Source organism: Diospyros lotus, chromosome 14 (genome assembly GCF_014633365.1).
Source record: "Diospyros lotus cultivar Yz01 chromosome 14, ASM1463336v1, whole genome shotgun sequence".
Lineage (NCBI taxonomy): Eukaryota > Viridiplantae > Streptophyta > Magnoliopsida > Ericales > Ebenaceae > Diospyros > Diospyros lotus.
The window spans coordinates 35194310-35213340 of NC_068351.1; the positions used below are offsets into that span (position 1 = coordinate 35194310).

General features: G+C 37.1%; 1 protein-coding gene across 8 annotated transcripts in view; it reads right to left on the reverse strand.

Annotated features, from left to right (window-relative positions):
• The window catches only part of LOC127790750 (uncharacterized), a 35275-nt gene extending 18161 nt beyond the window's left edge, over positions 1–17114 (reverse strand). For 2 of the 8 annotated variants that reach the window (XR_008020817.1, XM_052320403.1), the window contains exons 1-14: positions 14028–17111; positions 13779–13907; positions 13480–13671; positions 13309–13358; positions 12934–13213; positions 12575–12695; positions 12311–12499; positions 7478–7588; positions 6909–7099; positions 6597–6812; positions 6191–6454; positions 5945–6092; positions 5713–5846; positions 4783–4869 (exon numbers count right to left, since the gene is read on the reverse strand). Coding sequence is in view for 6 of the 8 variants with exons in the window: in XM_052320403.1 (XP_052176363.1) it covers positions 4783–4869; positions 5713–5846; positions 5945–6092; positions 6191–6454; positions 6597–6812; positions 6909–7099; positions 7478–7588; positions 12311–12499; positions 12575–12695; positions 12934–13213; positions 13309–13358; positions 13480–13671; positions 13779–13907; positions 14028–16754 (4839 nt within the window). In the remaining 2 variants the exon portion in view is untranslated. Of the gene's footprint in view, positions 1–3824; positions 4688–4782; positions 4870–5712; positions 5847–5944; positions 6093–6190; positions 6455–6596; positions 6813–6908; positions 7100–7477; positions 7589–12310; positions 12500–12574; positions 12696–12933; positions 13214–13308; positions 13359–13479; positions 13672–13778; positions 13908–14027 lie in introns of those variants that run through there. The other 6 variants (XR_008020816.1, XM_052320402.1, XM_052320404.1 and 3 more) reach the window with 6 other exon arrangements.
• Positions 17115–19031: the final 1917 nt, after the last annotated feature.

Here is a 19031-nt window from a genome sequence, read left to right on the forward strand (position 1 = left end):
GGGGACAAGAAACATTTCAAGGAGGGGAAATTGTCATGTCTTAAGGATAATTAGAAGGGCAATACTGTAATTAGTTATATTAGTTTGTTAGGAGATATTTGGGTGTTTGTTAGGAGCACACTGTTAGAAATTAGTTAAAGAGCTAGTTAAGGCCTATAAAAAGGCTAACGGCCCATTGTAAGAGGAGAGAGTATGCTGAAATTGATATTGAATCTCTATTTTCTCTCTAAGTCTCTCTCTCCAATCTCCCTCACGTTCCTCTTGCTTCTTCCCCTTTCTCTCTCAATATCTCCCTCTTTTCTATTGATTTTCCCCCCCTCCTACAATTCTGATTTCATTCTCCAATTCCTCTTCTAACCTATCACGAACCCTAGGTTCGTGACAATAATATCAACTAAGTGAGGGAACACACACATATCAATTATCTTCATTCACCACCATCTCACGAAATTTTTCCATATGAAGATGGTGTTGGAATTTCATTTCATAATTCCCTGGCTGGAGGGTTGCGTTAGGAAAGGCATATGGGGTAAAATTTTGCCATATTGTTCTTTTGCATGGATTTGTTTTGTCAACATGACTTTTACAAGTCAAGAAACATTATAAATGTTGTGTCACCAACCCTAACTAGGTTAGGGAAAGGTGCAATTGAAGATGATGATGTACTTTTAGAGTTTATGTAAGGGAAGATGTATGTGATGGTTCAGTTTTTATTAAGGTCAAGCATTGCATACATGCACAAATACATTTATTTGACAGATATATGTATCTATAAGCTTCTATACATAACACCTATCTATATATACATAACCATATGTAAAAGGGACCATTATTGTTGTAATTGCTATTAGTATCTTCTTTCTAATTATTGTTCCATTATAACTTATTCTGTACTCTTAAAATCCCTTTAAGGCTAAAAGAGGACTTTTATCAAATAACTATAAAACTATCTTTGTTATATAGCTCAAAATGTTGGCAAATTAAGTACTAGCATGCACAAAATATGAGTATAGTTGAGATGGGGATAATATGGTAAATGTGTGCCCATACAAGAAAAAAAAAAAAGAAACAATATGTATTAAGGTTGAAGTGATGCCAATTGAAGATAAAATACAGGAGGTGCAATTACGCTAGTTTGGACATGTGAGAAAAAAATCAATAGGTGCATATGTGAGATGAGTGGATGAAATGGATAGAGTAAATAGGAGTATGTGACATAGCATCTAATGGCCTAAAAGAGGATATCGCTATAGATAGAGAAGGTTAGAGGTCTAGAATTCATGTGGCCATCGACACTTAGTGAGATTTAAGACTTTGTTATTCCTGTTGTCTCCATAACTTATTCAGGTCAGTGAATTTTGTACGCTTAGCAAGTACAATTCATGTCATCTTCGCTTTTTTTACCAAAGTGAAAAATTTGTGGCACAGTTCATTGTATCTCCAACACATTACACGCCACTTTCTAATTTTGCTTCTGACTTCTTACCAACTTTGGCTTCTACTATCAGTTACAGGAAACCAGCGCTATATTTCTTACAATCTATGTAGCAGTTTATCCATGCACATGGACACAGAAGAAGAGAAGATAGAAGGAATTCAGTACAACGGCAGGAATGAATGTCATAAGACCAAAACTTGGTAGTATTTGTTAAAAGAAAAGGGAAAGACAAAAATAAATAAACAACATAGCATGCATAAAACATCTGTAGCAGTAGATTCTCTTTATTCACCCAAAGAATGACCTAAACCTACATGGCACTGAATGGAAATCTGGGCAATGTTGACCAATGTAATTAACAATCCACATAGGGAAAGAAACAACCATCTGATACTGTTAAATGAAAACTTTAAGACAATTAAATTTCCAGTCCTTAAAATATATAAAATTATTAAACCAGAAAAAAAAAATACAAAGCCAATCCAGTCTATCACACAGGCTTCAACTAGCAAGAATAGAAAGATGTCCCGTGGCATAAAATCAGAGGAGAACTTAAGGGCAAGAAGCAACCATCTCATAATGTTAAGCAAAAACAATTAATTAACACTCTTTAAAATATATAAAATTATAAACCATAAACAAGATGGAAAGCCAATCCCATCTATCACATGGGTGTCGTCGACCTAGCGTGAATAGAAAGATGCCCCATGGCATAAAATCAGAGGAGAACTTACTGCTGTCACCATCAGGACTATCCTTAACTATAGTTTCTGCAACTTCAACGTTTTGCTTCTCAGATGACAAAGCTTGATATTTTGCATCAAGCAACTTGGTGGAACTCTTCTGACGTCTACCTTTTCTTCCCGTCCGCCGATCAGAATTGGAAGCACTATTTTCATGAATTTCTTCTCCATCAGGTAAGCCTGCATAAGAAAGGTAACAAATGCATCACCACAACAATCACAATTACCCTATCAACTTCCAGAGCCTTTTGATATAATTGCTAACCTTGTTTACATTTTGTTTGATGATGACCATGCATATTACTCTGCTGTTTCCGTTGCTCGAGTGAGGAACTCGAACCTAGGTTTTGCTCCGCCTGGACGGAACTAATAACACTCTCGGACGCCGCGCCTCCATCGCCAGCAGCCGGCGCCGCTTTAGAGCTCGGAGCCGCGACGTTTCGCTTCTTGTTCCCCATCCTCCTATCAACTCCACAACATTACAATCGACATGCAAATATCCAATAGAGGCAAAAGTTCAACGAGACATACTTCAAGCAATTGGTTCTGCGGAGACGCAAAATGTAAGGGTTGAGTTCTCGAATCTGCAGTACGATTCGCCGGTGCCGGAGATGATCAATCAATCGGTCGCACGTTCCACGTATCAGCTAGACATGGAGAGAGAGAGAGAGAGAGAGAGAGTGTTCGCACCGCCTTCTCTCTCTTTATCGCCACAGCGCACACCTAACCAGAGGTGCGAGTAGTAGAGAATTGGCACGTAGCTTTCCCTGCGAGTCTTTGAAGAGAGAGAGAGAGAGAGAGAGAGAGAGGGAGAGAGCGTTGTGAGCAAACAATGAGTAAAGTGAGGAAACCACGCACGGAAGGATTTTTGGATTTTATAGGTTTGATTTTTCTCACTAATATTTTTATTTTTCCCTGCTTTTTTAGGGTTAACAATGCCAATTGTAATCAATAAAAATCTATTTTAATTAAACATTTTCCTAAAAAACTCAATTTGCCTAAAAAATAATTAAAATATAAATAAAAATTAGTAACGACAATTGAAATTATCGAATGTCATTGTAAACTACTGTTGAGAATCGTCAATATTTTGAATAAAATTTATTTTTGAATTCTTAAAAAAGTTAGGTAAGAAGAATAGACAGTAATTACCCATTTAAACTTAGCAAAATATGTATAGAAAAAACACAAAAATAGATACGTTATGAAAAGAAGCCTCATTTGATATTGGGGCATCAAATTTGACTAGTGAAATGCAAAATTTACATAGGGACTAAGGGGGTTGAAGAAACAAGAATGATTGTTCCCTCCTCTTATTTCTCTTTATCATCTCCATAGTTTTATAACCAACGTAAATATATCAAATAGAGAGAAAGTTAAAAAATATTTACTTAAGGAGACATTTGGTACATAAGAAAATTTTAAATTCTTAAAATTTATAATTTATGAGAATACTTTTAAAAAATTTTCATTCTTAATAATTTATATAAATGTCCAATTATTTTAAAAAAATAAAACTAAAAACAAAATCACTCGTAAAATACACAATTACCAAAATAAGATATAACTCTACCTCAGCGAGATTACGACATCGATATGTTCGCTAATGAGTCAGGGCTATAGACATCACACAAGCTAATACGTCGGTATCATGTCTTAGACTTGGATATTTCTGAAATCTTTATTTAAAATTTTGCAAAAAGCAAGATTTATGTAACATATGAACATATTTCCCTGGAATCATCCAACATATAACGGGAAATTGACAATCATTCCCAGTAAAGGAAAAAGTCCAAAACATGTCAAAAAATAGACCGAAATGAGGTAAGAAGAGTCTTCAATCCCCAATTCCATTTCCATTGGCCCGAGAGTAAGTGACCTACACCCAACAAAAACCCACAAAAGGGTCCTTCCATCTGTTCCTTTTTCTTTTTTCTTTTTTTTTTTTCTTTTTTTGGGTACAAAACCTCCGTATAACAGAGAGAGAGAGAGTATTTGCTTCTGCTGTAATGTTGTATGCTCTGGGGCATTTACCTGGAAATCCTTGTCCGCTTCTACCAAACCACCTTTTATTAGATAAGATTGAAGGAATAGAAGGAAGCCCCATTTACAGGACGAGACAAAGAGTACTTTAAATAAACAGTACCAAGAACCTAAAACTTTCTGCCCAGTTGTGTCTTCCAATTCCATCACCTGTTTTCTTCTTTCTAAAGACAAAACTTTCTTCCTTTCTCTCTTTTTCAAATTTTTTTTTTTATTTATTCTCAACCAGTTTTCCCCTAACGAACTCCTATTGATATATCTATAGCACAGATTTTGATTCTATATTCAAAATTTTATGACTTCTTACTGAAGACTGCAAGCTGTACTTCGCAGCAAAGCCACGCACACCAACTGATTGATAACTTCGAGATAGAAACTAGTTTACAGCCTCGAAGAAGAGAACCTGAGGTTGCAAACGTCCTCGCTTACAAATGGAGAGAACATCGTCCCAGCTACCAATTACCTGAATATCGATACAGGTGGTCAAGCTAAAATTAAACATAAGTAGGGCAGAATGAAAACTAGTAATGCCCGCCCGGTGAACATTTTTTTTTTTACCTTTACAGTTTTGTCATCATACATCACCCAGTGTTCATGTTCATGACTATAAGCGAAGCAATGGTAATGTTGCCCGTAATAGCAAACCTGAAGGTGACAAGAAAAAGTTGAAAGAAGTAATGAGACAGATTCTTGTCCAGTGTCGTGAATAACCAACAATTTTTCTAAGATTCGCATATATGTAGTAGAGATCATTCCAGATTGACATTTTATCACTCTTCTCAAGGCAGTATAAAAAGAGACACAACTTTCAGCGTTTGTGAGAAATTAATAGCAGCTACCATATGATTGTGCATCCAAAACAAACCGATATGAGGGGAAGAAGTGAATTGAATAATTAAGAGAAGGGACAAGAGAGGTCAAAAACAACCCAAGCCAAAGCTAAAGAGGAAACAATTGGCTTACATTCAATTTTCAACACAGGTTTATATGAAGATCTGACATCATTAACAAATAGTTAAAAAAACATGTCCGTACTAGTGCTTCTAGAATGTAGTATTACACAGACAACATAATTGGAGCCTACCGAGACTTAACTTTATCAAATCTGTAATACAGGTGTACCCACCAATTCTATAATGTAGTATTACATAGACTAACAATATAAATTAAAGGTCAAGGGAACGTGCCTTTATCAAAATAGTTACAGATAAGTGAGAGAAAAGTATTGCTTCCTTTTAAGGGTGCACTGCTCTATCATGAGGTATTTCTGTTTTCTACTACTCAACTTGCAGAAACTCACTCAACAGAATATCAATATAACTGTCGAAACTGCTCTGGCCCTTACGTCCTCAACTAACCAATCAACATAAACAGCTTTCAAAACAACCAATAGAGGCAAATTTATCTCCTATATCGTAAAAAATGAAAAAAAGAGTTGAGCTCTAAACATGCATAAAACCTCGGGTTTAAGTGGCGCAATGTACATACCACTGACACCAAGCAACGTTTGTTTTGTGGATCAAGTCCCCGATAAAGGACACCAATATCTACTTCAGTAGCTAGAGCTGCCAGTGTTGCTGTTATGTCCTCAGCACTCTCACAAGTGTTCTGCCAGCCCAGAACTGCAAGGTACGAGCAAATCCAAATTCAGAATCTCTTACAAAATGCACTACTGACCTTGGTTAACAGAGTAGCAATTTTAAAACAACTTTGCAGTCACCTGTTGTGAAAACATGTGGTGGAGTTGAAAGAATATGATGAATATGGTTAAGCTTCCCACATCCACCAGCCTCCAGGTCACAAGCCAGTTGGTGATTCACCTCTACAAGGTTTAGAAGCTCATCAAAGGAGCATTCCGCACAGATTTCCTGAAAGGCAAAGAAAGATCTCTGTATCAATAAACCTATCCAAATTCACTAGCAAATAGCATAATTATTTTATACAATCATCATTCAGTGAGACATGCCTTGGTTGTTCTTAGGGCACTGGCATTGATATTATGAAAGAAAGAAGTGTACTTCAGGTGTCTGGACTCCAAACCACAGTTGTAGCAATCCATTCTCTCAAAAATGTCCATTCCAAAAAGAGAATGGGCAATACAAGCAGTGTTATTGCAGTCCCAAGAGCTTGTGCAATTATTTTCTACCGAAACATCCAGACCAGATGTAAATGAACGATGAAGGCAATCAAATATTACTCCCAAAACTTCAGAAGCATCATTCATCTGAGACTGTCAGTCAAAACAATAGTCGTCAGAATTTTTCATAACAAATACCTTGGATCTAAATCAGTGGGTCCAGAGCATATAATGAAAACAAAAAATTGAACTATAAGGCCTTAAAAGCAAGAGGTATGGAAAGCAGTTATGTGACCTCCTGGAAGAAATTACTATCTGGATACAAGTTGCTTAAAGCAACCCTAAGAGAAGTGGGGGCAACAGCTTCTCTACGCATGTCTGTAGATGCCATGCTCAAGGCAGTAAAAATATCATGTAGTGCACATGTAACGCAAGGATCTCCAACATGAACATGTGCTGATGTTGATAGCCCCAGGAATTCATCTCGAAACCGTCTTAAGTGCCATAACGACTGAAAATTTCACAATGAGAAATGTAAATCACGGGCCAGAGAAGGCCAAACAAAACTACTTATGCCTGTAGAAATTTCAAAAATTTTCTGACTCACCTGTATGATAACATTTAGAAAACAGTTGTATTCTCCAATTTCATTCTTCAGCCCAGTACCACATATATCTGCCCCATCCACAGGTTGCCACATGACTTCATTAATTGAAGCATCTAAATCATCCACATGAGAGGGCATCCTTTGTGATGAACTTGTGAGCAAGGGCAATTTCTGATGTAAATGAAATGTGTCTGGGGAACAAGAGAAATACAAGGGAAAAGTTCGCTTCAATAACTTGAAAGAACAAGCAAGAGACTTCAAAGAAGTTGCTCCCAAAGCACTAATGCTGGGGCAGGTAAAACAGGGCTGAATCTAAATTCACCTTATTGACCTCAACTGTCTCTCATGAAGGATTGAACTCTAAAACAGAGATCAATAGTAGACGAGGCCTAAGAAACTTAACCAATATGACATGTTACATACAGTGATACACACATGTCCCAAACAGCTGGAAGTATATGGTAGATCTTTTAGAGTGTAGAAAGTTGATACGGTTTGGAACATTTTAAAAAATATATATATATATATATTATGCTAAGGTAACTATACAACTGAAGAAAGATAATTACCAAGACTTTGACGCATAGCTTGTTTAACGTCAGCTTGGAACTTTTCCTCATCCTCCTCAGCTTGTAATTGCCTTAGTGTCTTCATTCCATTATCTCCCAAAGAAGGATTATCTAGTTGAGCCAAGTAAACATTCAACAAGTTCGTTCCTTATGACTCACAATTTGATTTTTGTTGATGAGAGAAGAGGGGGGGGGGGGGGGGGAGTCGTTGCAGAAAGCATAAACTAAAGGCTAAAGCATTTCACTGAAGGGTGCTCATGGGTGATAACTGGAAAAGACAATACCATTGACCTGCTGTTTCCAAAATCTTTTAACGGAAAATATAACAACACAAACAGGCCAATCTAAGAAAATGTAAATAGTTTATTCAAGCATGTAATACATTACAACAGGTAAAACTTTGTGATGACACTTCACCAAAGCCAACCAGATGATATTGGTTTCAGCTTAAAAAATAATAGTATTCTAGATGATATTTTCCTTTAGCTTATCTAATATGAGAACTTCAATAGTAAAAGCTATGCTATATAGATGATATTGTCTAACAGATCACAATCAATCTAAAGAAAGGCTTAGCCAAACCACTTGGTTGGCACTAAGAATCCCCCGCCCCCTTCCATCTTCACCCTCCTCATTTACAGCTGCCTCCTAAATTAGAACTTCAGCAATCATATATTCATGAGCTGTACCTAGCACAACGTCCAGACTGTGAATGACGACTTTAAGCATGACCCAAGTAAATGATTCACCAAGCAAGCATGAGAACGATGCGAGAATATCTGATATATACTTAAGTAGGAAAGCATGACAGCAGGAGGCGAGAGCATCTGATATATACTTAGTAGTAAAGGGATCACTATTGTACAGTTATATCCATATAAAATATACAATAGAGAAAATTAAACAGCTAAGAAGTACTTTATCATTACAATTTACATGTTATTTACATATTTAATTTAAAAGTTACCTTTAAGATATGGCTTCTTATTACTTATTTTGGCTCTATTATTCTTGGTTCATCAGTCCAATTTCAATATTTTTCCCCAATTGGCAATTCAATTTTAAACCTAAGCAGAAAATTTAAAGCATGTTATCTATCACAAAAAGTTATGTACAATAGACAATAAAGCTAGAAGCATCAGCTGTCAAAGGTGCATTAAGTGTGGCCCCCCCGGAGAAGAATATGGGCCTACTTGAAAAAAATTGGGCCCACTTAAGAAGAAAAAAGCAAAACAAAATATAGTGCTAATAGGAATACAATAAGACAAGTAAACTAAGACTTTAAATTTGTATCTCATGATCATCAATAACTTCTTGGCTAATAGAAGTGATTTGCAAATTCAACATGAATTTACTCCAAATTCAAAAACTGTTGGTTCCCCATGCCTGGGTGAGGGGACTTGGAGAATGACGCAGGCAGAGTTGCGAATAAACTCTCCAGAGTTGGGTTATCATGTCCATAATATTGGTTTTATGACCAATTTGAAATTATGTACAATCTTGCAGTCCAAACAATGGGGGTCAACAAAACAACAAATGCTGTCAAGGTTCAATTTTCAGCTCAATGTCATTGCTTGGTTTGCTAATAAAAGTGAATTCGCCAATTCACCCAGAACTCAATAAACTGTGACCAGGGTTTACGGGAATTAAAGTATAACACCGACAAGCGGATCTATCAATTCCTCTCATAATTAATTAATCATGTTCATGAGAATGGCAATATGTAGGTAGGCAATTATTGACATTAGGTACCTTTGAGTCCAAAAAAAAAAAGGATCGATTAATAGAGAGGAATCCATGAGGGCAGTATAAGCTAGTTTTTGAAGTAGCTAAAGATAATTTATTTAGGGAATACAAATATACAAATGCGTTAAAGATGATTTATAATATTAAGAGAAAATATTACATTATTACAAAATTATAAAATAAGAAAATAAAGGAAACAGACCTAGAAGATCCTCCTCCTAAAGTTTAGTGTTTGGTCTATTTTATCATACCTCTCCTCGACGAATATTCTATTACAATTGTTCGATCAAGCCTGAACTGTAACGAGTCATGATTTGAATAAGAATTTTTGTGGCCTATGTTTATGTCTTGTGAATTCAATGTTGGATCAACAACAAATATCACCTGAATATACCCCACCTATCCTACAGAGGAGTTAAATTCCAAAACCCTGATTGAAAAGAGAGTAAGCTATGATAATGTGCATTGAATGGTCCTTATCTCAAGGTCAAGCACTTTGAATCATCAATGTGGGTCTAAGAGTGCTCACATCCAAGGCAGAACAACACAATTATAAAGGGTGTGCGCTACCACTATGCTGATATGCAAGAGAAACCCTATCGCTCTCTCTCTCTTTTCTTTCCTTTTTTTTCTTCGATTGTGTGTGTGGCCACAAGGAGATGTAAAAATAGGATCCTATTAACCTGTTTTAACCTAAGATAATAAGCTCATAAGCTTGGTTTTAGTTCACTGCTGAGCAATGAAAGACGAATTCCATCTTCAACTTTAACTCAAACATAACTTCCATGTTCCATGTATACTATAAGGAAAAACTAAGTGCCACTGACCAATAAAAAAAGCGCCCCTGGTGTACAAAGCTCCCTGCTTTGCAAGGATTAGATGAGGATTGTTTTTGTATGCAATCTTACATTTACTTAGCAAAGAGGCTGTTTTTATAACTCGAACCAGTGAAGACTTCTAGAACTTAAGCACGAAGTGCAAGTGCCACCCAATCAAAAATAAGAAGATAGCATAATAACTGCAACTAAATTACTAGATAATACTGTCGAGACCCAAAAAAAAGAACAAAAGATGGCCTTTTACTTCATTTTTAATGATTTAGTCAAGATTAAGAAAGTCATCTTCATCATTGGAGTTAATAGTTCTCATTGTCTTCTTCATTATGCAGAACAAAAGATCAAGCCTAAACGGTAATGTTAATAAAAATGAAATAGATGAACTAAAGTATTAATGGTAAAACGTTCATGTATTTTTAGAGTTTGTGAATTATGTTTTAATGTTGTAAAGGTTGATTTCATAATATCAACTAAGTGAGGGAACACACACATATCAATTATCTTCATTCACCACCATCTCATGAAATTTTTTCATATGAAGGTGGTGTTGGAATTTCATCTCATAATTCCCTGGCTGGAGGGTTGCGTTAGGAAAGACATCTAGGGTAAAATTTTGCGACATTGTTCTTTTGCATGGATTTGTTTTGTCAATATGACTTTTACAAGTGAAGAAATATTATAAATGTTGCGTCACCAACCCTAACTAGGTTAGGGAAAGGTGCAATTGAAGATGATGATGTACTTTTAGAGTTTATGTAAGGGAAGATGTATGTGATGGTTCAGTTTTTATTAAGGTCAAGTATTGCATACATGCACAAATACATTTATTTGATACATATATGCATCTATAAGCTTCTATACATAACACCTATCTATATATACATAACCATATGTAAAAGGGACCATTATTGTTGTAATTGCTATTAGTATCTTCTTTCTAATTATTGTTCCATTATAACTTATTCTGTAATCTTAAAATCCTTTTAAGGCTAAAAGAGGACTTTTATCGAATAACTATAAAACTATCTTTGTTATATAGCTCAAAATGTTGGCAAATTAAGTACTAACATGCACAAAATATGAGTGTAGTTGAGATGGGGATAATATGGTAAATGTGTGCCCATACAAGGAAAAAAAAACAAAACAAGAAACAATATGTATTAAGGTTGAACTGATGCCAATTGAAGATAAAATACAAAAGGTACAATTACTATAGTTTGGACATGTGAGAAAAAAATCAATAGGTGCATATTGAGATGAGTGGATGAAATGGATAGAGTAAATAGGAGTTAGACCAAAATGTGACATAGCATCTAATGGCCTAAAAGAGGATATGGCTATAGATAGAGAAGGTTAGAGGTCTAGAATTCATGAAGCCATCCCCACTTAGTGAGATTTAAGACTTTGTTTTTCCTGTTGTCTCTATAACTTATTCAGGTTAGTGAATTTTGTACGCTTAGCAAGTACAATTCATGTCATCTTCCCTTTTTTTACCAAAGTGAACAATTTGTGGCACAGTTCATTGTATCTCCAACACATTACACTCCACTTTCTAATTTTGCTTCTGAATTCTTACCAACTTTGGCTTCTACTATCAGTTACAGGAAACCAGCGCTATATTTCTTACAATCTATGTGGCCCATGCACATGAACACAGAAGAAGAGAAGATAGAAGGAATTCAGTACAACGGCAGGAATGAATGTCATAAGACCAACACTTGGTAGTATTTGTTAAAAGAAAAGGGAAAGACAAAAATAAATAAACAACATAGCATACATAAAACATCTGTAGCAGTAGATTCTCTTTATTCACCCAAAGAATGACCTAAACCTACATGGCACTGAATGGGAATCTGGGCAATGTTGACCAATGTAATTAACAATCCACATAGGGAAAGAAACAACCATCTGATACTGTTAAATGAAAACTTAAGACAATTAAATTTCCAGTCCTTAAAATATATGAAATTATTAAACCAGAAAAAAAAAATACAAACCCAATCCAGTCTATCACACAGGCTTCAACTAGCATGAATAGAAAGATGTCCCATGGCATAAAATCAGAGGAGAACTTAAGGGCTAGAAGCAACCATCTTATAATGTTAAACAAAAACAATTAATTTACATTCTTTAAAATATATAAAATTATAAACCATAAACAAGATGGAAAGCCAATCCCATCTATCACATGGGTGTTGACCTAGCGTGAATAGATAGATGCCCCATGGCATAAAATCAGAGGAGAACTTACAGCTGTCACCATCAGGACTATCCTTAACTATAGTTTCTGCAACTTCAATGTTTTGTTTCTCAGATGACAAAGCTTGATATTTTGCATCAAGCAACTTGGTGGAACTCTTCTGACGTCTACCTTTTCTTCCCATCCGCCGATCGGAATAGGAAGCACCATTTTCATGAATTTCTTCTCCATCAGGTAAGCCTGCATAAGAAAGGTAACAAATGCATCACCTGAACAATCACAATTACCCCAGAACCTTTTGATATAATTGCTAACCTTGTTCACATTTTGTTTGATGGTGATCATGCATATTACCAATCCCTTCTGCAGCTCTATCAGTATTGACAGGCACACTTTCTAAAACCTTTGGGGATCCATTCTTCTGGATCAGGGGTCCCTAGAAACTTGCAAGGATGTAAATTTCCCTATAGATCTAAATGGAACTATCATACCCAAAATTTCAGGAGCACACATTTTTTAAAGAAATTTCGGTTATTTCAGTCAAAATTCTAATAATCCTTGCAAAAAATTAATTCCAGAATAGGAACAACCAAAAATAAGAACCCCTTTCTGTACTTTTTTTTAACAAAAAGACTATAATAGGGGGAATCTGCCCTCGGCACAAGAATAATCACCTGCTTATAATCTTTTAATTGCTCATGTATGTTTTGATCACTATTGCTGTGTTTATGTGGAATGGTTCCTGTTGTTTTCTTCTGCTCAGCCAGGTGCTTTTGTTTAGCCTCATCCTCGATGCGTCTCTGATACTCCAGAGTTTCTTCAAGCTTTCTTTCCTCTGCTTCTAATTCAATTCTCCGCCTATGTTCCTCTTCCTGCTGTTTTAAGGTATCAACACTTACTGATTCAACAATTTTGGAACCTGCGTCATCTACATTGGATGCCACTGGAGACGAACTGGATCATGACCAACATTTGCAGAACATTAAAAAGTGACCAGTTCCAAGTGTCCATTAAAGATAGGAATATCATCAGAAATCGCATGTACATACCTCCCATCAGCAGTCTCATAGCAAGGCATACGCTCATTATTGCCAGTAGCCTGAAAAAGTCTTAATAGTGTTAATCCTAGGGTCAAGCATTTTGTGTATACTCTGTCAATCCATAGAAGCAAAACAACATCATCAATGGAGGAAGAACAAGCCTGGTAGTACAGCTCTAACCTTTAAATCCTTGGTTTTCCTGTTTTCCTTATTTTTCTTCTTGTCCTTCATCTTTTCATGTGGATGTGTCAAACTATAACTCCTTCCAGCAATGCCTTTTTTACTGTCAAGAGCAAGTTCTGCTAAAAATGCTTCTCTAGCAGCATCAGATTTCTCAGTTGCTTCTTTTTTGGCCAGATCCTCCAAGTGTGCCTGGAAAGGAAGACTCGCATCACAAAAATAAGTCAATTCTAAGCAAAAAATAAAGCATGGAGAAACTGTAAGGAACATTTGAAAAGGAAAACAAATCGCAGACAGACCAGGATAAAAGATTTTGTAAGGGGCACTAATATTGACCGATAATCAAGGGCTGATAGTTGCTCAAGCTTAGCTTCCATCTGCTGCAACTCAGTGAGATATTGCATCATTATCGCATCGATTTTGCCGAGCTGCAGGAGTGAGCAAATGAGAAAACGCAGCAAAAAGTACACCCCAAGATTTTTTATTAATTGTTGCTTGTTATTATGACCATGATTATTAGAGAGAATCTAGACCTAAGCATAACTAACCTCTGAGGCTATTTGTTCTTTCTGCCTCTGGATTGCAACTTCTATGCAAGAGTCCAGTTGATGCAGATACTTCTTCGTTCCTGAAGCATCACCTTCACTGGATTCCAAGTTGCGTAGATGATTGGTTACACCATTATAAGTTTCCTCAGATCCAAACTGACTGACATTCAGGGCTTCTGCTTCTCTCAAAACATTTGATATTGCATCTAACTCAAACTTGTTCCTCATAGACATTATATCATTGTCATCTCTCAAAACATTTGATATTGCATCTAACTCAAACTTGTTCCTCCTAGACATTATATCATTGTCACTTTGGATAAGTTCTTCTCGTCGTTTTCTTAACACAGTCACAGACTCATAACTCTGACAAACAACTTCTCTTACATGCTCCCTTTTCTTTCCTTCTTCAAGATAAAGGGACTCCACTGCCTGCCGTGCGTCCTCATAGCTTAAATGATTACATTTTTTCTCATAAATGCCCTGAAGCTGGTAAAGTTCCTTCTCGAGCGTTTGTAGAATCTCCCTCCCTTGATGTTCTTTCTCTTCTCTCAAGTGTGTCCATGAAGCCAGTTGTTCCTCAGCTGTGGGACCAGCAAATATCCAGGACAAAAAAGCATCTGCATCAAGTAGAACTGAACTTTTATAGCCAACACTGGTGGAAGTTGGTCCGAAAGCATCATCTGTGTCAATACTATGGCAGGTGGAAGCAAGACTGGAAGCCAAGAAGTGCTCATCAAAAAGAAGATAGGATGCATCTTCACTGAGAACTATCTCCTCCACGATTTCAGTCCCATTAGTGCCAGCACCAGAATAGTCAAATGAACTACTCTTCTCAGAATATCTACCTAACCCACAAGAATTGGACAACTCCTGCAAGTATTTAAGTACTTTCTTAAGCTCACCGGCTCCCAAGAAGCAGATGCATACAGGTATTTGGTCAATGCCATAGTTGAGGAGACGAGAAATAGAGGCAAGGCCCTGTAGTTCATTCACTGCATCTCGCATTATCTTGTGAACGTGACTAGCAGCAAGGCATTTATGCCCAATAAGCAACTGGAAATTGAGATGGATTTTCTCAAGGAGCTTTGCACGTTCTGTATCATCAGACAAAGGCCACAAATTGGGAAGGACACATGCCTTGCCAATCAGATTCCCATCACATTCTCTATGCCTAATGTCAGAAACCTTTTGATAGGTTTTTCCCTGCACATTATCACCATTACAAGTATCACAGAACTTCCCCTTTTGAAGGGGCAAATCCCAAGCATCTTCAGAGCAATATTTGTCAGCCAAGCAGTCAAACTCTTTTGTACAATTTCTTGGGTATGACTCATCAAGAAGTTCAGGAAACTGGGGACTCAACTGCTCATCAAGTAATTTTACTGCAGCATCGACATCTACTGGTTTCCAAGAACAGTTAAGAAGCATTTCAACCCATTCACTGTCAACAGTTTGAGGCAAAAGTGGCTGCATTTGGGGAAAGAGATTCCCCATATGCTCCCTCAAAACATGCTGCATCTGCGATTCAAAGTCCGCAAACTTCTCATTACAGCGGCAGCACATCCAGAGTTTCCATGTTCTATTGCATTCAGCAAACGAGATAGCTTCTGATAGGACTTCATTTGCCGAGCTATCCTTCAAGGAACTAAAATGGGATTTAAGTTCTGAGATCACAATTCTAAGCAAGTCTTTCTTCGTATCCAAGCAGATGTTATTCCAATATGACCGAACCCGGGCCCTTCTCTCTGCAGAAAGCGCCCTCTTCCTTGTAGTTGCAAACCTCCGCCGCTCACCCACTCTATGAACGGACCCAGACGATGAGTCCAAAGCCTTACCATCATCGTTTTGTGATTGGGGAGTCTCTGACTTATGCTGCAGCAGTCTTGCAGCAGCCACCCGAACTTCAATCTCCTTTCTTCTTTCTTCTGGCGTTTTAGTTGCCTTCTTGATCTCATTTGGCCGCCTTGCTTGCAACGACGTTGGCTCCATTGGATCCTCTGCAGGCCCCTTTGTGGAAATCACCCGAAACTTCATCCAGGACGAAATAGAAGCTAAGTTTGCCTTTTGAATGAGCGACCGGAGCTCTTTCTGTACATGTTCAATCCGGGCTTCACCAGTTGCAATACTCTGCTGGCTCTCATCCTGCAAGCTCTCCTTGGCAGGATCAACTGGATTCTGAATGGCCAGAGCCCTGTCACACTCCTGCAGCACCTCTTCGTACTCCTTCCCATCATACAACAGATTGGCATAAAAAAGGGCAAACTCAACAGAATTAGGTGACAATGACACTGCTTTCTTTGCTGACTCGATAGCATTTTTCAAATGTCGCTGTTTTGCGATGGGGTCATCTATAATTGCAAAAACTTTGGCAGACACCGTCCCTTGAACCCGGTGAATCAAGGCCGAGTGCACCGAGTTTTCATGTTTCGCGCACGTCTCCTTCATAATCCTTAGGGCTTTCGTATGGTTCCCCCGGCGAAGCGCCGTCAGAGCCCGCTTGCATTCGAGCTTGACTCTGGAGGAAGACGAAGCGTCCGATTCGGCAACGGACGCCTCGATCACCGCTTTACTCTGCTGTTTCCGTTGCTCGAGTGAGGAACTCGAACCTAGGTTTTGCTCCACCTGGACTGAACTAATAACACTCTCGTACGCCGCGCCTCCATCGCCATCAGCCGGCGCCGCTTTAGAGCTCGGAGCCGCGACGTTTCGCTTCTTGTTCCCCATCCTCTTATCAACTCCACAACATTACAATCGACATGCAAATATCCAATAGAGGCAAAAGTTCAACGAGACTTACTTCAAGCAATTGGTTCTGCGGAGACGCAAAATGTAAGGGTTGAGTTCTCGAATCTGCAGTACGATACGCCGGTGCCGGAGACGATCAATCAATCGATCAATCGGTCGCACGTTCCACGTATCAGCTAGATATGGAGAGAGAGAGAATGTGTTCGCACCGCCTTCTCTCTCCCCCTCTCTCTTTACCGAGTAGTCGAGAATTGGCACGTAGCTTTCCCTGCGAGTCTTTGAAGAGAGAGAGAGAGAGAGAGCAGAGAGCGTTTTGAGCAAACAATGGGTAAAGAGAGGAAACCATGGAAGGATTTTTGGATTTTATAGGTTTGATTTTTCTCACTAATATTTTTATTTTTCCCTGCTTTTTTAGGGTTAACAATGCCAATTGTACTCAATAAAAATCTATTTTAATTAAACATTTTTCTAAAAAACTCAATTAGCATAAAAAATAATTAAAATATAAATAAAAATTAACGACGACAATTTAGAATTGACAAATGAGTCGGGCGGCCCATAGGCTTGCCTACTTCCCGGCCTAACCCTGCTCAACTCGATACTATAACAAACAAACTTGCCCCTGCCAAGTCCTAAGAATACAAGTCATGCCGGGCTAGAGTTTTGTGGCCCGTAACCCAGCTCAACCCAATAAATCTCCTTCTTATTGCAAACCCTCAAATGCCCTGTTTGCAAGTCCATGGCCCGGACTGACCCACCTCCTTTGCAAGCTAGGTCGAGTTGGCCTACCTATTTTTCAACTCTACGGTAACTAAGGTTATCAAATGTCACTATAAATTGTTGAGAATCGCTAATGTTTTGCGAGAAACTTCTTTTAAATTCTTAAAAAAATTAGGTAAAAATGATAGACACTAATTATCTGTTTGAACTTAGCAAAATATGCATAGAAAATATATTAAAATAGAGAAGTTGTGAAAAGAGGTCTCATTTGAAATTTGGGCATCAAATTTGACTTGTGAAATGCAAAATTTAGATACCAAGGGACTACGGGAGTTGGAGAAAGAAGAATGATTGTTCTCTCGTCTTAGTCCTCTTCATCAACTCCATAGTTGTATAGCCAACATGAAAATATCAAAGAGAGATAAAAAGCTGAAAAATATTTACTTTAAGGGGATATTTGGCATATGAGAAATTTTTAAATTTTTAAAATTCATAATTTATGAGAATACTCTTGAAAATCTTTAATTCTTAATAATTTATGTAATTTTATATTTGATTAGCTTTAAAAATTATCAAGAATATTGGGTATTATTTTCTGAAAATCTTGCATTCTTATGTTTGATTTAAATGCAACATTTATGAGAATCTATGTTATTTTCTAAAAATTACTCTTATTTAATTTTTTATTTAAAAATTAAAAATTTCTTCTAATATATAAAATATTAGAACTCACAATCTTTTTAGGAAGTCAAAAAATTTCATTTTTTTTACACATTATATATATGTGTGTGCATATATAATATATATAATATATATTTGTATAAGAAGATAATGGGTGTTTTAATCTTTTTATTTATTAAAAACTTTCCCTAGTCCATGGGAATTCAAAATTCCCAACCCCCCTATAGAAATTTTTTGTGGGAAAGTTGATTAAAAATAAATCTTTAGAATGCTATTTTTTCATAATTCTTTTTTTAAAAAAGTTATATAAAATATGGAAATGTAGATTCTCAATCTAATATTCCGAAGAATCTAAAAATTTCTCTTATATCAAACGTCCCTTAAGTGATTGATTTTGCAAAGACGCAAAATCTTAAGAGTGTAGTTCTCGTATATGGATGTAATAGAGTGCGAGATGCCAGTGATCATGGTAACAACAACTAAGATGATCGATTAATCGATCAATCTATTGGTAGTTACATGTATTAGATAAATACATAGATAAATAATGTACGTGTGCACCCCTTCTCTCTTTACCTACCTCTTGTAAAACTCAAAGATCAAGTGCTTACCACCATATCAAAAGCTTAAGTTGTTAGTCGAGGCACAACTTTATTCCCTCAAAGTCTACCAGCCTAGAACCCCACACTTATCGGCAAGCGAACATGTGGGGCTACACCATCTAGGTGTCAATGGTTCAGGATGTTAAGCCTCGGGAATTTACCAATGGAGCACACAAAAGAATGATAACCCCAATAATCCCTTCCCCTTCTCTCCTCCTCGGAATTGCTTATAGGGCAACTCAAACCTATGACC